Below are 15,777 nucleotides of genomic sequence, written 5' to 3' on the forward strand. Positions count from 1 at the left end.
AAACTAGTATACCAATAAACCTCCGAAGAAGAAGAAGAATACGACGGTGACGAAGAAGAAGAAGAAAAAAAAAGTACAACAACAACAACAACAACAACAGCCTTGGACGCAGATCTTCATGTGAAAGAGCGCTTCCTTCTCCACACGGGCTTCGGATCTCTGATACTCTGCGTAACATCACTAAAGGTGAGTTCATCTGAAACTTACCACCTGAGCTGCTCGGTTAACAGGTTAGTGGAGATTCTGGAGTCATGAATCTCTGTATTTTTCTTCCAGTGTCCTGATTCTTTACACCTCTTATAATGAAATCAGAGTCCAGACGCCGCTCTTTAGGAAAATCTCCACAGACTCCTGCTGCTACAGGCTCAAAGGTAAAGTTTACTCATGTGTCTGATATCTCTCTTAGTTTTTAAACTCTGAGAACTTATTTATGATTAAGTAACCATTACAACACTATATACAACAAGCAGAAGACTTCAGGTCAGGACTCACACTTTATGTGGTCTTCAGATTATTAATAAAGGAACTGATTTCATTGCATGTTTCTGTTGTAAATTCTGAAACAATTAGCAGATTAGCAAACCAAAAGACAAGCCTGCTAACTGTTAGCTAGATAAATACAGTTCATTAGATGGAAATGTGTAACACTTGTTAGATAGTGTCATGGAATCTTCTTCAGCAAAAAGCTCTCTAAGAGTCTCGGGGGTCTTGATGTGAAAAGATAGACTTTATTATTTATAGCGCTGGTCTGCAGATGAATTCCCTTACTTATCCTCGATACATGCTTTTATACAATTCTAAAACATTCATCTCATCAGGTGGGGTTTTTCCTCTTTTGTTATTTATTCAGACCTTGGCTGTGCACTACCATTAACTCTAAGACTTCGTCCTCCATCCTTACATTGTTTTTAATGGTGGCATGGTACAGCCAGCTCTCTTTTTAAATAAAGATTACATTCTAAAAAGATTACATACGTTCCTAGCATGAACAGGTACCAGTATACTGATTAACATTTGGTTATACTCTTTAAGCATACGTTTTAGTGGATTAACTCATTTCTTTGATTATAACTTGTTGATAATATTTCACACCTTATACTTTGGTTATACATGAGTGAATTATACTCTGATTTATTAAAATATTCCATAGTAGATGTGGATGAAAATGAGGTCTTATTATGGTTTTATTCAGAAGACTTTGTTGTTGTTTTTTTTGCAGAAGATTTATGCAGATGTCCATAGTTTCATAGCAATTCACAAAAATATACATTATCGTTCAGATGTTTGCTTCATTGTTGTTTCAGAAACATCTATAAATGATTGTAATACAATTCTAGTGTTATAGATGTAGGTTTCTGAATAATTATTCACAACAGTGTGAGGTGATACGACAACATTTCACTGTGATGAGCAGAAGTTTGTATTCTGTTCTCTGAGAGCTCCAGAGCCACAGTGCTGTAAACTTTCTGCCACTTTTGGGTAATATCCATATTTTCAGGTCTTTTCTCTTCATGAAGATGAGCCAGAAAAGAATGCTGCTTAATGGGTGCCATTTATTCCAGTCCATTTTACTTCCACAGACAAAAACTAAAGAATAACGTTTGAGCCAGCAGATTAAAAAAAAGCAAATTCTCTGTGGCCCCTCACACACTTACAGCCCTAACCCCCACCCAAATTACAATATCACATTCACACATACAATGTGTGTTGATTACAATAATGCTGTAACAAATTGTATTTGGAAACACAAAAAGTTTATTGTTGATTTTCCATCGGCTAAAGAAATTCAGTAGATCAGCTTGAATAACCATTGATGCGCAGAGCAAGGTCTCCTTTGTATGGCTAGTCTCTGAATTTTATAAACATACAGTATCTCACAAAAGTGAATACACCCCTCACATTTTTGTAAATATTTGATTATATCTTTTCATGTGACAACACTGTAGAAATGACATTTTGCTACAATGTAAAGTAGTGAGTGTACAGCTTGTGTAAGAGTGTAAATTTGCTGTCCCCTCAAAATAACTCAACACATAGCCATTAATGTCTAAACCGCTGGCAACAAAAGTGAGTACACCTGTAACCCGCTTGTCGAGGGTGGGTCACTTATTGGGGTATTACAGCGTGTGATTACCGTAATGAGTAGTCGAGATACCTTGATGGTTGGAATTGGGCCAGAGCAAAAGACAATAGATTCACTCGCTGGAGCCACGAGTTGGATGACGACAGTGAAGTAATACGCCAGACACATAAATTAAATTAACTTTGTATATTGTATAAAATAACCAATAGAAACAAATATAACAGTAAGGGAAGAAAATAAATGAAATAAATAAAACTTAGAATCCCAAACTTATACACTAAACAAATATCAAGTTAACAAAACATCGTTCAAACAAAGTGGTACTCAAATCAGATCACATTGAACTACTAACTTAACTAAACTCGGGTCTTGGTGAGACAGAGTTCACAGTCCCTCGGTTTACCGAGTAAAGAGTCAGTGCAGTCTGAGTGTTCTCCTCCAAAGGAAACTAGTGTCAATGTGTACACAGTTCTACCTGATCCCTTGGGCCAAGGGAAAAATAAGTCAAAGTTCTGAGAAGCAGTGTACTGAAATTGCAACCTCCTAGCTGCAATCAGGTTCTAGATTGAGTGAGGTTGGCTCGCAATCCATTACTGGAACAGTTTCTCCGAGGTTACCCAGAAGCTTCGCCGATGGGTTGGACTCCACCGTATCCGCGGTCAATCAACATCTGTACTTAACATTAAAACCTGACCTACATGAGACAGGTCACATAAAATTACTTAACAGCTAACTATTAACATGGTCAGCATAACTGGAGTTAATATCAGTAACTCAGTAACCACATTCATAATACACTTAATAATTTAACTGTGTGAATGTAGGGCATGAAAACTAGCTATCCGCTAATATTCACTAACATCAGTGTTTCAACAGTTACTAGGCATCAAGGCATAACAGTTAGTACACTCAATAACATTCGACATAAAATATAATTACAAACATACATCTCAACTGAGCTACTCCACTTACCAGTGGTAGCAGTCCTACATACAGAATACCATGAAATATCCTGTTTTTATCAGTTAATATATACACAATTTATCAACAAAGATAAGGCACCGTAGCCATTAGCTTACAGCTCACAGCTAGCATACAGCAACACGAGGTGTGGCGGCTAGCGCCGTTTATACACGAGGCACCGCGGCTGGCGCCATTTATACACGATACAGCTATACCAACGTCAATAATCTAAAATGGCGGATGTCGCATATAAGTTGACGGATATAAACTCACCAGTGCAAGAGAACGGCACATTACTCCAGCATGCCTTCCAACTTAGACTCTTTCGTGGCACTCTACACTGTTGGTAATTTACACCCGTATCAGCAGCATCAACATACCGCTACGATGGCTCAGTTACTAATGACATCTCTTCCTATCTCCCTCGCTAGCTGAGAGGCGGGCTCAGCCATCCCATTGGTTGGAATGTAGCAACTCTCACTCCTACAGGCTGATGTCCTAACAGCACCCAGACCTCGTATTCTATGATACTAATAGTCACTCAGGACTTATTTATTTATTTAATCTATTTATATCCAAGTTTTACCCCTGGGTTACACCCTGCCCCCTTGACTCCATGCACGTCCCTGTGTATCGGTGCGACTGCTTGAAAACAACATTGGAAGAATGAAGGGGTCCCAAGTAGGGTTCAGTAACGCTAGTCTCTTGTAGCGCATCAGAGAAAGCTAAACTCAAGCCCTGAACAGAGACTGCACAATAGCTAACAAAGGCCCTCCTGGCTGAGTGTACTGTAGTCTCTCAGGGGGAACTCGGTGTCTTTCTGATCGCCGGAGAACATCTACTCCGTCAGGTTCAACCTGCTCTGCTTCTCTAGCATCAGTGCAATGCTCTGACACATGCCCGGACACCTTTTCCAGTACAAGCTCACTCTCAGCCACAAGTAAGTCACCTCCAGACCTAGAGATAGGGTCCAAATCCGGCAATTCATCCACTCCGCTCACCGGAACATCAGCACTGTGACTCTCATCATTCACTGGAGTAAGCTCAAACAGGGTACCCCCAACTGGTGAACTTTCAGGCAGGTCAGTTGTATCTGCTGGTAAATCAGTATCACTCACTCACAACAGGCACGTCAACTTCACCCACTAACTCATCCACATGTGGGTGATCGTTAGTGTCATGCCTATGGCTTGGAACGTCATACAGCTTAGTTACTGTGATTGTCTCTCGTATAGATGGGTCTGGGGACCAACTAACAGAGTTATCATTCTCTGCATCAGAGTAGGCAAAAGTATCCTCCTCAGGATCAGGATCTACCGACTGTCTGGTCCTGGGTTTACGTGGTGTTGGCTGCACCCGCAGGTCCACCTCTGCAGAGACCAGAAGAAAACCACACGGTAGCAGGAGGTCATGATGGACTGTTCTCCAAGGGCCTTCCTTAGTTTCTAGCCGTATAGTGTACACAGGGAGACTACCAACTTGCTTCGCTACTACATGGATATCCGTCTCCTATTTATCAGCAAGTTTGTGTTTACCTCTGAGGCGAACTGCTCTAACTAACACTCGTTCCGCAACCTCAAGAATAGAAGGAGTAACACGTCTGTCAAACCTAGCTTTGTTCCTATCCGCCATCTTCCAGGTGAGACTTCAATTTCTGAACATACTGCGAGTGCATCTTGCTGTCACTCCTCTTCACTGGTAAGCCAAATTCTAAGTCGACCGGTAGTCACATTTGACAGCCAAACATTAGCTCATAGCGCGAAAACCCTGTCACATCATTCCTCGTGCAGTTACATGCATGCACCAAAGGTTTGACAGATTTATGCCACTGTGTCTTGTCTTCTGCTGTTAACGTCCCGAGCATGCTCAGACGGGTTCGGTTGAAACGTTCTATCGGGTTTCCACTGGGATGGTAAGGTGTGGTACGAACTTTGCGGATACCCATCATCTTACACAACTCTTTGATGACATGTGATTCGAAGTCAGGGCCTTGATCAATGTGCAATCATTCTGGAATACCATAATGCACTAGGAAGTTGTCCCATAGACACTTTGCAACAGTTTGGGCTTTGACGTTGGCACAGCAATAGCATACTTAGTGAAATGATCGGTCAAGACAAGCACATCTTTGGTGTTACTTTTATCCGGTTCAATGGACCAGAAGTCCATGCACACAAATTCAAGCAGACTGGTAGTCTTGATATTCACCAATGGAGCCGCTCGCTCCGGAGCTCTTTTTCTCCTAACACACCTATGACAAGTCTTTATGTGTCTCTCCACATCTGCAGCCATTCTCGGCCAATAGAACAGAGTTCTGATAAGATCAAGCGTACGCTCAGTACCAAGATGATCCATGTCATCATGCAGACTTAGCAAAACGACAGGCCTAGCCATCTCGGGAAGAACGAGTTGGCAAGTCTTTTGGGCACCTTCATGACGGGTTCTGTAGAGAATCCGATCGTGTATTTCTAGGTGACTCAATTCTCTGAGTAGTAAATGGATGTCAGGAATCTCTGTTCGGACAGTAGAAGGTAACCTCTTACCAGTTTCAAGCTGAGCTATTACTCCTCTTATACTAGGGTCTAAAAGCTGTTGATCTCTAATTTGCTCTGTGGACATGAAGGGAACTATCGGTAAACCACCACCCTGATCTTCATTCACAAACGCAGTTGGTAAAGCTTCTGCAGACATTGCTAATGACTGCAAAAGTGTCAAAACATCCTCGCTACCGGAGTCAGTATCTGCTGGTTTACGAACTAGATGTTTCTCACAGATGGCACTCACGACATCTGGGTCAAGGCGGGGTAATGACTCACTCAAGTGAGTTTGTGCAAATTGACGGATACGATCTTGCTCCTTCTGGGATATGGTATCTGTGCTCAGCCCTCCATGTGGTCGCCAAGAAAGACCATCCACATCAAAGTTTAACTTCCCGGCTCGATATTGAAATCGGAAGTTGAAAGTGGATAGGGCCGCCAGCCACCGGTAACTCGCAGCATCCATTTTTGCTGTGGTCAAGATGTATGTCAGGGGGTTACTATCAGTGATGACGGTGAACTGAATCCAGTACAAGTAGTCACTGAATTTCTCAGTCACGGCCCACTTCAAGGCAAAGAACTCTAGTTTGTGGGCTGGGTACCGTGATTCACTCCTAGATAACCCTCTACTAGCATAAGCAAGTACTCGCATTTGACCTTGCTGTTCCTGATATAGCGCTGCCCCTATCCCTGTTGTACTGGCATCAGTATGCAGAGTGTACGACAACTTGGGGTCAGCAAAGCCCAGTATGGGAGCAGTAGTGAGCTTCTCTATGATTGCCTTAAAAGCGCGCTCACATGCAGGTGTCCAACGCTCACCAAAGGGTTTCTTGGGATCATGGTAGTTCTGAGGTTTTGTCTTAGGGTTATTACTCTTGCGCAGAGGCGGATACTCTGCGGTAAGGTCAGTAAGAGGTTTCACAATGCTAGAATAGTCTTTGATAAAACGTCTATAGTATCCAGACATACCAAGGAAAATCTTCAGTGATTTTAGGTCACAAGGTACTGGCCAAGTTTTTAGAGCTTCCACTTTGTCAGGGTCTGTCTCTACCCCATTCTTCGATACTATATGGCCTAAGTACTTCACTGAAGTTTGGAAAAATACACATTTCTCTGATGAAAGTTTTGGTCCGTACTCTTTCAAACGGTTCAAGACCTTCAGTAGCCTAGCTTCATGCTCTTCGAGCATCTTGGAGAACACGATAATATCGTCAGGGAACACAATGACCTCCTTAAGATTCATGTCCCCATGCACTTTACCATTAGCTGCTGGAAGGTGCTCAGAGCATTTGTAATACCTTGTGGCATATGGTTAAACTCCCAGAAGCCCATGGGGAAGGCGAAAGCGGTCTTTAGTTTATCTGATTCGTCAACCTCAATCTGGTAATATCCGGACTATAGATCAAGGACTGAAAACATTTGGATCCATTCAAAGTGGAAAATGTCTCTTCCAGATTTAGGAGCGCATAAGCATCCTTAATAGTCTGGAGGTTAAGTTTCCTGTAATCAATGCAGAGATGAACATCCCCATTCCTCTACCTCACTACCATAATAGGTGAAGAAAAGGGTGAAGACGACTCATGAATGACTCCTGCTTGTTGCAGCTCTAGCAGGTGCTTACGGGCTGCGTCCAGGTCATTAGGATGGATAGGTCTAGCTCTGTGTTTGAAAGGTGTCTCATCTGAAAGTTTAATCTGGTGTTTCACTTTATCAGTTCTCCCAAAGTCGAGGTCATTCTGTGCAAGGACCTGTGGCATGCTATGGAACTGTTGCACAATTCTTTCCTTCAACTCCAAATCAATTTGAGAACCATCGAAGTTGAAGTTCAGGGTAGACTTAAAACTGGTGCTGGGTTTCTGTGTATTCACACTGTTTTTGTGAGAGAACTCTCTGGAAGGTACTGACTTCCCCGATGACACATTTCTGAGGAATCGTGATGTCGTGATTGGTTTCATTGGTCGGTACTACTGGAATCTTACGGAATGCTTTAGCTGGTACATCAATGAAACAGGTCTTCACAAGTAATCCGCTTGGCAAAGATGATGTGGACGGATGTTCAAGCACAGCAGTTTTCTCTGATAGCAGTCCAGGTGCAGAAACTGAACCATCTACTACCACCGTCTGATCAGCCGGAACAAGGCGGGAATTCTTTTCATGCATGATAACCCATCCAGTTCTACCATATCTATTTTGATGATGTCTCAGTTCAAGAACTTTCAGTACTGCTTTGTAGCCATGTGATGTCGACGTCCACACCTCAGCAGTGATTTCAGCATAGGTTTCATACAATACATCCAGGGTGTTGGTTCCAATTAACATCAGGAGCTGCGAAGCTGCACTCATATCTGGAACTACTAGAGCAAGGGTTGGCACTTCAGCTTGTACCCCCAGGAACTCCCTAGGAAAATTGACACTGAGCTCAATGTACCCAAGGTAAGGCACGTATTGCCCATTTGCTCCATCAACTTCTAGCAGCTTGAAGAGTGGTTTAATCTCATGCTTCGCCAAATGACTCTGTTAAAATTATTGGGGCACTGTAGTGACTTGGGAGCCTGTATCTAATAAACAATGGACATTCTCCCCTCCTATTTTGATACGAGCGGTACTCTTTGCACCTCCAAATCCCCTTGGTAATCTAAAGGAATTTACTTGAGTATGAGTCTTAAGTAAGGCTTGTCTCTTGGCCGTTAACTTAAACTTAGGTTCAGCGGAACATTTACAACTCACTACAGTTCCTGTCAGCCCCTCGACAGGAACTGATTTCAGTTTAAATGCGTTATACTACTGTTTTGCCTTTCCCCTATACACACCCCTAAGTGAAAATGTCCAAATTGGGCCCAAAGTGTCAATATTTTGTGTGGCCACCATTATTTTCCAGCACTGCCTTAACCCTCTTGGGCATGGAGTTTACCAGAGCTTCACAGGTTGCCACTGGAGTCCTCTTCCACTCTTCCATGATGACATCATGGAGCTGGTGGATTCTAGAGACCTTGTGCTCCTCCACTTTCCATTTGAGGATGCCCCACAGATGCTCAATAGGGTTTAGGTCTGGACACATGCTTGGCCAGTCCATCACCTTCACCCTTAGCTTCTCCAGCAAGGCAGTGGTCGTCTTAGAGGTGTGTTTGGGGTAGTTATCATGCTGGAATACTGCCCTGCGGCCCAGTCTCCGAAGGGAGGGCATCATGCTCTGCTTCAGTATGTCACAGTACATGTTGGCATTCATGGTTCCCTCAATGAACTGTAGCTCCCCAGTGCCGGCAGCACTCATGCAGCCCCAGACCATGACACTCCCACCACCATGCTTGACTGTAGGCAAGACACACTTGTCTTTGTACTCCTCACCTGGTTGCCGCCACACACGCTTGATACCATCTGAACCAAACAAGTTTATCTTGGTCTCATCAGACCACAGGACATGGTTCCAGTAATCCATGTCCTTAGTTTGCTTGTCTTCAGCAAACTGTTTGCGGGCTTTCTTGTGCATCATCTTTAGAAGAGGCTTCCTTCTGGGACGACAGCCATGCAGACCAATTTGATGCAGTGTGTGGCGTATGGTCTGAGCACTGACAGGCTGACCCCCCCACCCCTTCAACCTCTGCAACAATGCTGGCATCACTCATACATCTATTTCCCAAAGACAGCCTCTGGATATGATGCTGAGCATGTGCACTCAACATCTTTGGTCGACCATGGTGAGGCCTGTTCTGAGTGGAACCTGTCCTGTTAAACCGCTGTATGCTCTTGGCCACCGTGCTGCAGCTCAGTGTCAGGGTCTTGGCAATCTTCTTATAGCCTAGGCCATCTTTATGTAGAGCAACAATTCTTTTTTTCAGATCCTCAGAGAGTTCTTTGCCATGAGGTGCCATGTTGAACTTCCAGTGACCAGTATGAGGGAGTGTGAGAGCGATGACACCAAATTTAACACACCTGCTCCCCATTCACACTTGAGACCTTGTAACACTAACAAGTCACATGACACCGGGGAGGGGAAATGGCTAATAGGGCCCAATTTGGACATTTTCACTTAGGGGTGTACTCACTTTTGTTGCCAGCGGTTTAGACATTAATGGCTGTGTGTTGAGTTATTTTGAGGGGACAGCAAATTTACACTGTTATACAAGCTGTACACTCACGACTTTACATTGTAGCAAAGTGTCATTTCTTCAGTGTTGTCACATGAAAAGATATAATCAAATATTTACAAAAATGTGAGGGGTGTACTCACTTTTGTGAGATACTGTATATAAAGATCTACATTAACTATTTTTTTGTGGTTAGTGATGATAAATGATGTGTAAATTTGGTCTTGTTCATCTTGGCTCATGTAGGAGACGTTTCCCATTACAATTCCATATACACATGGGGACAAAATCTAAAATTATTTAAGCATCTAGAATAATTTTCTTGTGTTTTCCAGATGTATCACTGCTCACAGTGTGGGAAGAGTTTTACTTACCAGAGTAATCTCCACCGTCACCAGCGCATTCACACAGGAGAGAGGCCATATGATTGCTGCCAGTGTGGGAAGAGTTTTACACGTCAGAGTATTCTCCAACAGCACCAGCGCATTCACACAGGAGAGAAGCCGTATTACTGTTCACAGTGTGGGAAGAGTTTTACTCGTCAGAGTTATCTCCAACGACATGAGCGCATCCACACAGGAGAGAGGCCATATGACTGCTCCCAGTGTGGGAAGAGTTTTACTCGTCAGAGTAATCTCCAAATACACGAGCGCATTCACACAGGAGAGAGGCCATATGACTGCTGCCAGTGTGGGAAGAGTTTTACTTGCCAGCGTAATCTCCAAATACACGAGCGCATTCACACAGGAGAGAAGCCGTATCACTGTGGACAGTGTGAGATGAGTTTTACCCAACTATGTACTCTCCAGCGACACGAGCGCTTTCACACAGGAGAGAAGCCATATTACTGCTCACATTGTTGGAAGAGTTTTACACGTCAGAGTACTCTCCAACGTCACCAGCGCATTCACACGGGAGAGAAGCCGTATGACTGCTCACAGTGTGGGAAGACTTTTACTCGTCAGAGTCATCTCCAACAGCATGAGCGCATTCACACTGGAGAGAGGCCGTATCACTGTGGACAGTGTGAGAAGAGTTTTACTTGCCCGAGTCATCTCAAAAGACACCAGCGCATTCACACAGGAGAGAAGCCATATCACTGCTCGCAGTGTGGGAAAAGTTATCGTGATCAGAGGGCCTTCCACAGCCACCAGCAGAGTCATACAGGACAGAAGCCGTACCTCTGTGGACAATGTGGATGGAGCTATACTCATTCAAGTTCATTAAGGACACACAAGTGCTCTAACATAAAGCCATCAGCTCTTGATACGTGAATTTGTCAAATTAAGATGTTTTTAATTTTAATTTTTAAAGGGAGGTAAGGTGACATTCTGGCATAAAACTATATGATATTTTTTGTCATGGACTATAGTATTCTGTTACGTGGGACTTAATTGCTTACTCTCTGGTTTTAGCAGCAATTAATCATTATGTTGTTTTCCTGTTTTACTCCAAACTCTTCGATGCAACACATGGAATACCCACTTTAGTCAACTAATCCAGACCTCTGAGTTAGACATGTGACTCTAACAAAAGACATTTCCCTCCAACAAAAGTAAACATCTAGAAATTGTTTTCGAAAATGTCGTGTTGTGCATACATGCAATCTGGACACCTGTCCAAGCCAACAGAAGATGGTTCTGTTTACAGGCAATTTGAAGAGATAATTCTGGTCAAAGTTGCTCTGTCTTTGCAGGGTCCATTTAAGTACTTCTAACTACACAGTATGGCCAAAAGTATGGGGATGCCTAACCACCACACCCATATATGCCTTTTGAACATCCACTGATGGAACGGCGTCCAATCTAGGGATGAAACGTTTACCGGTTTCACGATAAACCCTGATGAAATTCCCAGACAGTTAGTATTACCGTGTCACATTTAATTATCATTAAAACCGTGTGCGATTATCGTGATTTGTAAAACTCGCGGTAAATGCTGTCCACACATGAGTCTGACGCAGGCGCAGCATGCAACATTTTTTTTTTTGAGTATGAAAACGGACGTTACAATTAAAAACCAAATGCGTCTGCTCAATTCAGCATGAGCTGAGTGAGTCAGATCAACAGCACAGATCAACAGTAGTCAGATTTCATTTATGACGTGATGAAAGTGAGGCGAGGCGACTGACATGATGATGGCTGAAGATTTGGTTTAATATAAGCAAGTTTGTCATTGTACTGTTTTGTTGTGTTTTTCATTAAGAACAATAATGAACCCACCATTAAAGCACTTGTCTCCCCCGAATTGCCGCTAATTTGAAAGCAAAAGTGAAATGCGTACAGCCACAAGGGCATTCATAAGCGATTTAAAAGCAAGGGGGGAAAGACTGGCATAAAATTGGTTTGAGGTTTGACGTTTGTTATTCGCTAATTAAGGGGCTGTATATAAAGTTACATACAACATTGGTATACACGTTTCTAACTTCAATAGCATTTGAAGAGAGTGACTTACAGTAACAAAAGTTCTTGTAAGGTTAGAAATTCTCCCAAGTACTGTCACTGTATTCTGTCAATCAGTATGCTGTAAATGAACTACATCATTTTTATTACTATAAAAAAGCTAAATGAGTATGGGGCGATGCTGTGATGCGCAAGTGATGTAATCGGTGTGTGGCCGAATACCGTGTAACACCGGGAACACCGACTATCGCAGCAAGCCCAGTGACAACCATCCATCACTTTATCGTCAAATATAAAACCTGTTTAAATGATTTCAGTGTGTGTATCAGTACTTTTTTGTACATTTTCAGCACATTTTAACAATACTGATAACCGTGATAGTTTTAGTCACGATAATCATGTTATGAAATTTTCTCTAATCCACTCCATGGTGCTTTGAGCCCAGTGTTCCTGATATATTTTTCGGATTTACTGAAACCCTGACCAGGACAACAGTTACACAGTAAGATCAAGGAATGGATTTTTGTTGTATATATGTTCCTTTAAGTAGTAAGAAAATATTTGTATGCCCTGTAAATCTTAGAATTTTTAATGCAGGACCTCTATCACAATTGTGGGTATACAGTAAATGGAGGGTCTGGGTTTGATGACCCCTTCACTTTGGTAAATCACGTTTAATCATGCATCAATTTTATACTTTACTTATTAATCAACAAAAATTCTCCATGATGCGATTTCTCAACAGGTTTTAAAAACATAAAATATTACATTTATAAATCTTCAGATGTTTTGCCTCGACACTCACAGGTAAGCTCATGCATATTAATCATCCTTTATGTTTCTCCGACTTGAATAAAGTTTACCTGTGGAATATTTTGAGTTGATTAGTCAAATTACATTACTATCAGTTTATCCCTTACTAGATCTGTGATGATGCTATTATACTGAACGTTGGGCCAAAATCCATCAAAAGGATTCTAGTAGAACAGGCTAAACATTTCTGATATTTCAGAATAAATCTGACACTTCCTCACACCATTGTCATATTCTTAGGTTTAATTCAGACCAAAGTATTTTGATAGTATTTAAATAAGGAGACAGAGATAAACCACTGCAGAACATCGATTCTGTGTTGCCATGTTAGACGTTCAGCAAAGATGGTCAAGAGACTGGATTGATCTTCACACAATCTCTTTATTAATCTCTTTGAGTGTCTTTATATCGCCAACAGAAATCATCTAAATGTTTACACCAGTCTGTTCTACAGAGTGGGAAGGCCTTGCTTATTGTAGAGAGGACAGAAAAGAGAAGGGAGGGGAACTAGATAAGAAGGAAGGCTAAGCCAGGGAATGTTATTATCTCTGACCTTGGTGTGTTCAGTCAAAAAGACCCACTGTACCAAAAAAAAACACAAGGCAAGGAATAAAATATAGAACATACTCAGACAGCTCTAGATATAAAACTGTCATAAAGTTAAATATAATATATAATATTATTATAATAATATAATAATAATATTATATAATATAAATGTTAAATATAATAAATATAAATGTATCTATAGATCTTTACTCACCATGAAATCTAACCATGCCCTTCAGTCTTCTAATCCTCAATGAATAGAAGCATGTTATGTATGATTGGAATGATACGAGAGATGTTTTGTAACTGTCTGCTGATTAAATGTTCGGGCTGTTAAGAAACCTGGTACTTTAATCCACTGAAGCTGCACATCCCCCACTGTGAATGCAGGTCAAGGTGGTCTTTCAGTGTGTAGTGGAACAGACCAGAAACCATTGCCATGGAAAACAATCTTTCCAGCCTAATTCAAAAACTTCAGAGACAGAGGGTTAGTAGATGTCAAAAAGTAAATAAACTTTATTGAAACAATAAAGTGAGACAGTCTGCAGAAAGTCTGAATTATACATACACAAACTTTGTTAAATGTGCTTTATGTTCCTCACATACCATCTGTTAGCTTGATGATTATACAGTTAGATTAAAGATTCCAGAACACTCGTATGTATTGTATTTATGATTATGACATAGTTTTATATGTAGAGCTGTCTCGGAGTATGTTGTATATATTATTTGTTGCCTTGTGTTTTTTGGTACAGTGGGTCTTTATGGCTCAGACTTCCTTCTTATCTATTTCCCCTCCCTTCTCTTTTCTGTCATCTCTACATAAGTAAGGCCTTTCAACTTTGTAGAATAGACTGGTGTAGACATTTAGATGATTTCTGTTGGGGAAATGAGTATTCAAAATTATTCAAGATGCTTAAACCATTTTAGATTGTCCACATGTGGTTATGGAATTATTACTGGAAATGTCTCCTACAATACTATAATACGGCTTCACCACCCTATCACCCACCTTTAATGGCTGTAACACCCTGAATTTTATGTATGCAAATGCAGACAGTCTGTGCTGTGATTTGTGCTTTCCGGTTTCTCATTATCATGATAAGCATTATTATGTCTCATTCATTTCGAGAGACAAGTGAGGATGGTCAGGGAACAACTGCTATTTACAGCTGCTATAACGTAATTGATAACAGGAACTCACTCCAGTGTCAGGAAACTTACTTTCTACCAAGCGTTAACACTCCTTCCATAAAAGTTAAATAATGTTATTGGGCTTAGATGATGTGGAGCCTTTGCCAATGAAATCTCTGTAAATGAGCAGTTATAGGAATAATAACATAATAGAAATGTCCAAAATATTCAGATCTGTGAGGTTATTGGAAAATTGATCAACACCTTCTGCATTTAACTGAACTCTGGTATAATTATACTGCGATGCACTGTACTCAGAACTCCCAACTGTCCACACAGAAAAGTGCAAAGGAACAGTCATTTATCTCAGGATTCTCCTTCAGGAACACAGGGAACATCCACTGAGCCCAATTTATATGACCTAAACATATCACACCAATATATTCATTACATACACATCATTCGCTACATGCTCAAATATAATTAATATGCAATTCTTATGTAATTACATTGTTTTCAGCCCAAGTTTACTAATGTCAAAACCACTGTGACTGATCATTTTAAAGAGCCAAGATAAAGACAGTTGATTTAACTCACACATCATTTCTCATCACTAATCACACAGAAATAGTCAATGTAGTGTACAGTCAGGACCATAAGTATTTGGACAGTGACAACTTTCATTGAAATCCTGCAGCCCACACTGACCAACTGTGCAGGAGATAAGTTTTAGAGCGGAGCCTTCAGTAGAACAGAAAGATGCAGGAATGTCCAACACCTCCTGCAGAATTAAAATAAAGTTCCCAATTACATAATCTATCCTGAAGGACAACTTATTATGTCCTGTAAATGAAAAAAGAATACTGCAGGCTATATAGTTGGCAAAATTAAGTAAAAAAAAAAACAAAAAACAAAAAGGTATATATGTTTTGAGTGGAAAAAGACACGGCTTAAACACGCTTTCTGAAGTCTTTTAGTAGATATGTATGCATGTTCATTTTAGGATAATCAGACATGTTTTAAGTTGTGAACGATGCAGTGTTTTAACGAATTAGGTGATTAAATGATACAGTGAGTCAAGCTCAAAAAAAGACACTCACTTTTCACACGTACTGGTGTAATGATCTTTCTTTGAGAAAACTTTTTTTTTTTTTAATGCCAACCCTTTGGGACTGCAATCTCACAGGTATTAGTGATGGGAAGATCGGGTC

General features: G+C 41.1%; 1 protein-coding gene across 1 annotated transcript; it reads left to right on the forward strand.

The window, feature by feature from the left end:
* Window positions 1-13: 13 nt before the first annotated feature.
* Window positions 14-12,382, forward strand: LOC128615595 (zinc finger protein 239-like). Its single transcript, XM_053637813.1, has 3 exons — window positions 14-186; window positions 277-371; window positions 10,004-12,382. Exons 2-3 carry the CDS (start codon window positions 303-305, stop codon window positions 10,940-10,942), a joined length of 1,008 nt encoding a protein of 335 aa, XP_053493788.1. The 5' UTR covers window positions 14-186; window positions 277-302; the 3' UTR covers window positions 10,943-12,382.
* Window positions 12,383-15,777: the final 3,395 nt, after the last annotated feature.

Source organism: Ictalurus furcatus, chromosome 12 (genome assembly GCF_023375685.1).
Source record: "Ictalurus furcatus strain D&B chromosome 12, Billie_1.0, whole genome shotgun sequence".
In the NCBI taxonomy this organism is placed as follows: domain Eukaryota; kingdom Metazoa; phylum Chordata; class Actinopteri; order Siluriformes; family Ictaluridae; genus Ictalurus; species Ictalurus furcatus.

What these genes read in the sequence shown, in the direction of transcription:
- LOC128615595 (XM_053637813.1), top strand. Translation starts at nt 303, where the DNA reads ATGAAATCAGAGTCCAGACGCCGCTCTTTAGGAAAATCTCCACAGACT. An exon ending in CTGCTGCTACAGGCTCAAAG is followed by an intron (nt 372 to 10,003) that starts GTAAAGTTTACT and finishes TGTGTTTTCCAG; the next exon opens with ATGTATCACTGCTCACAGTG.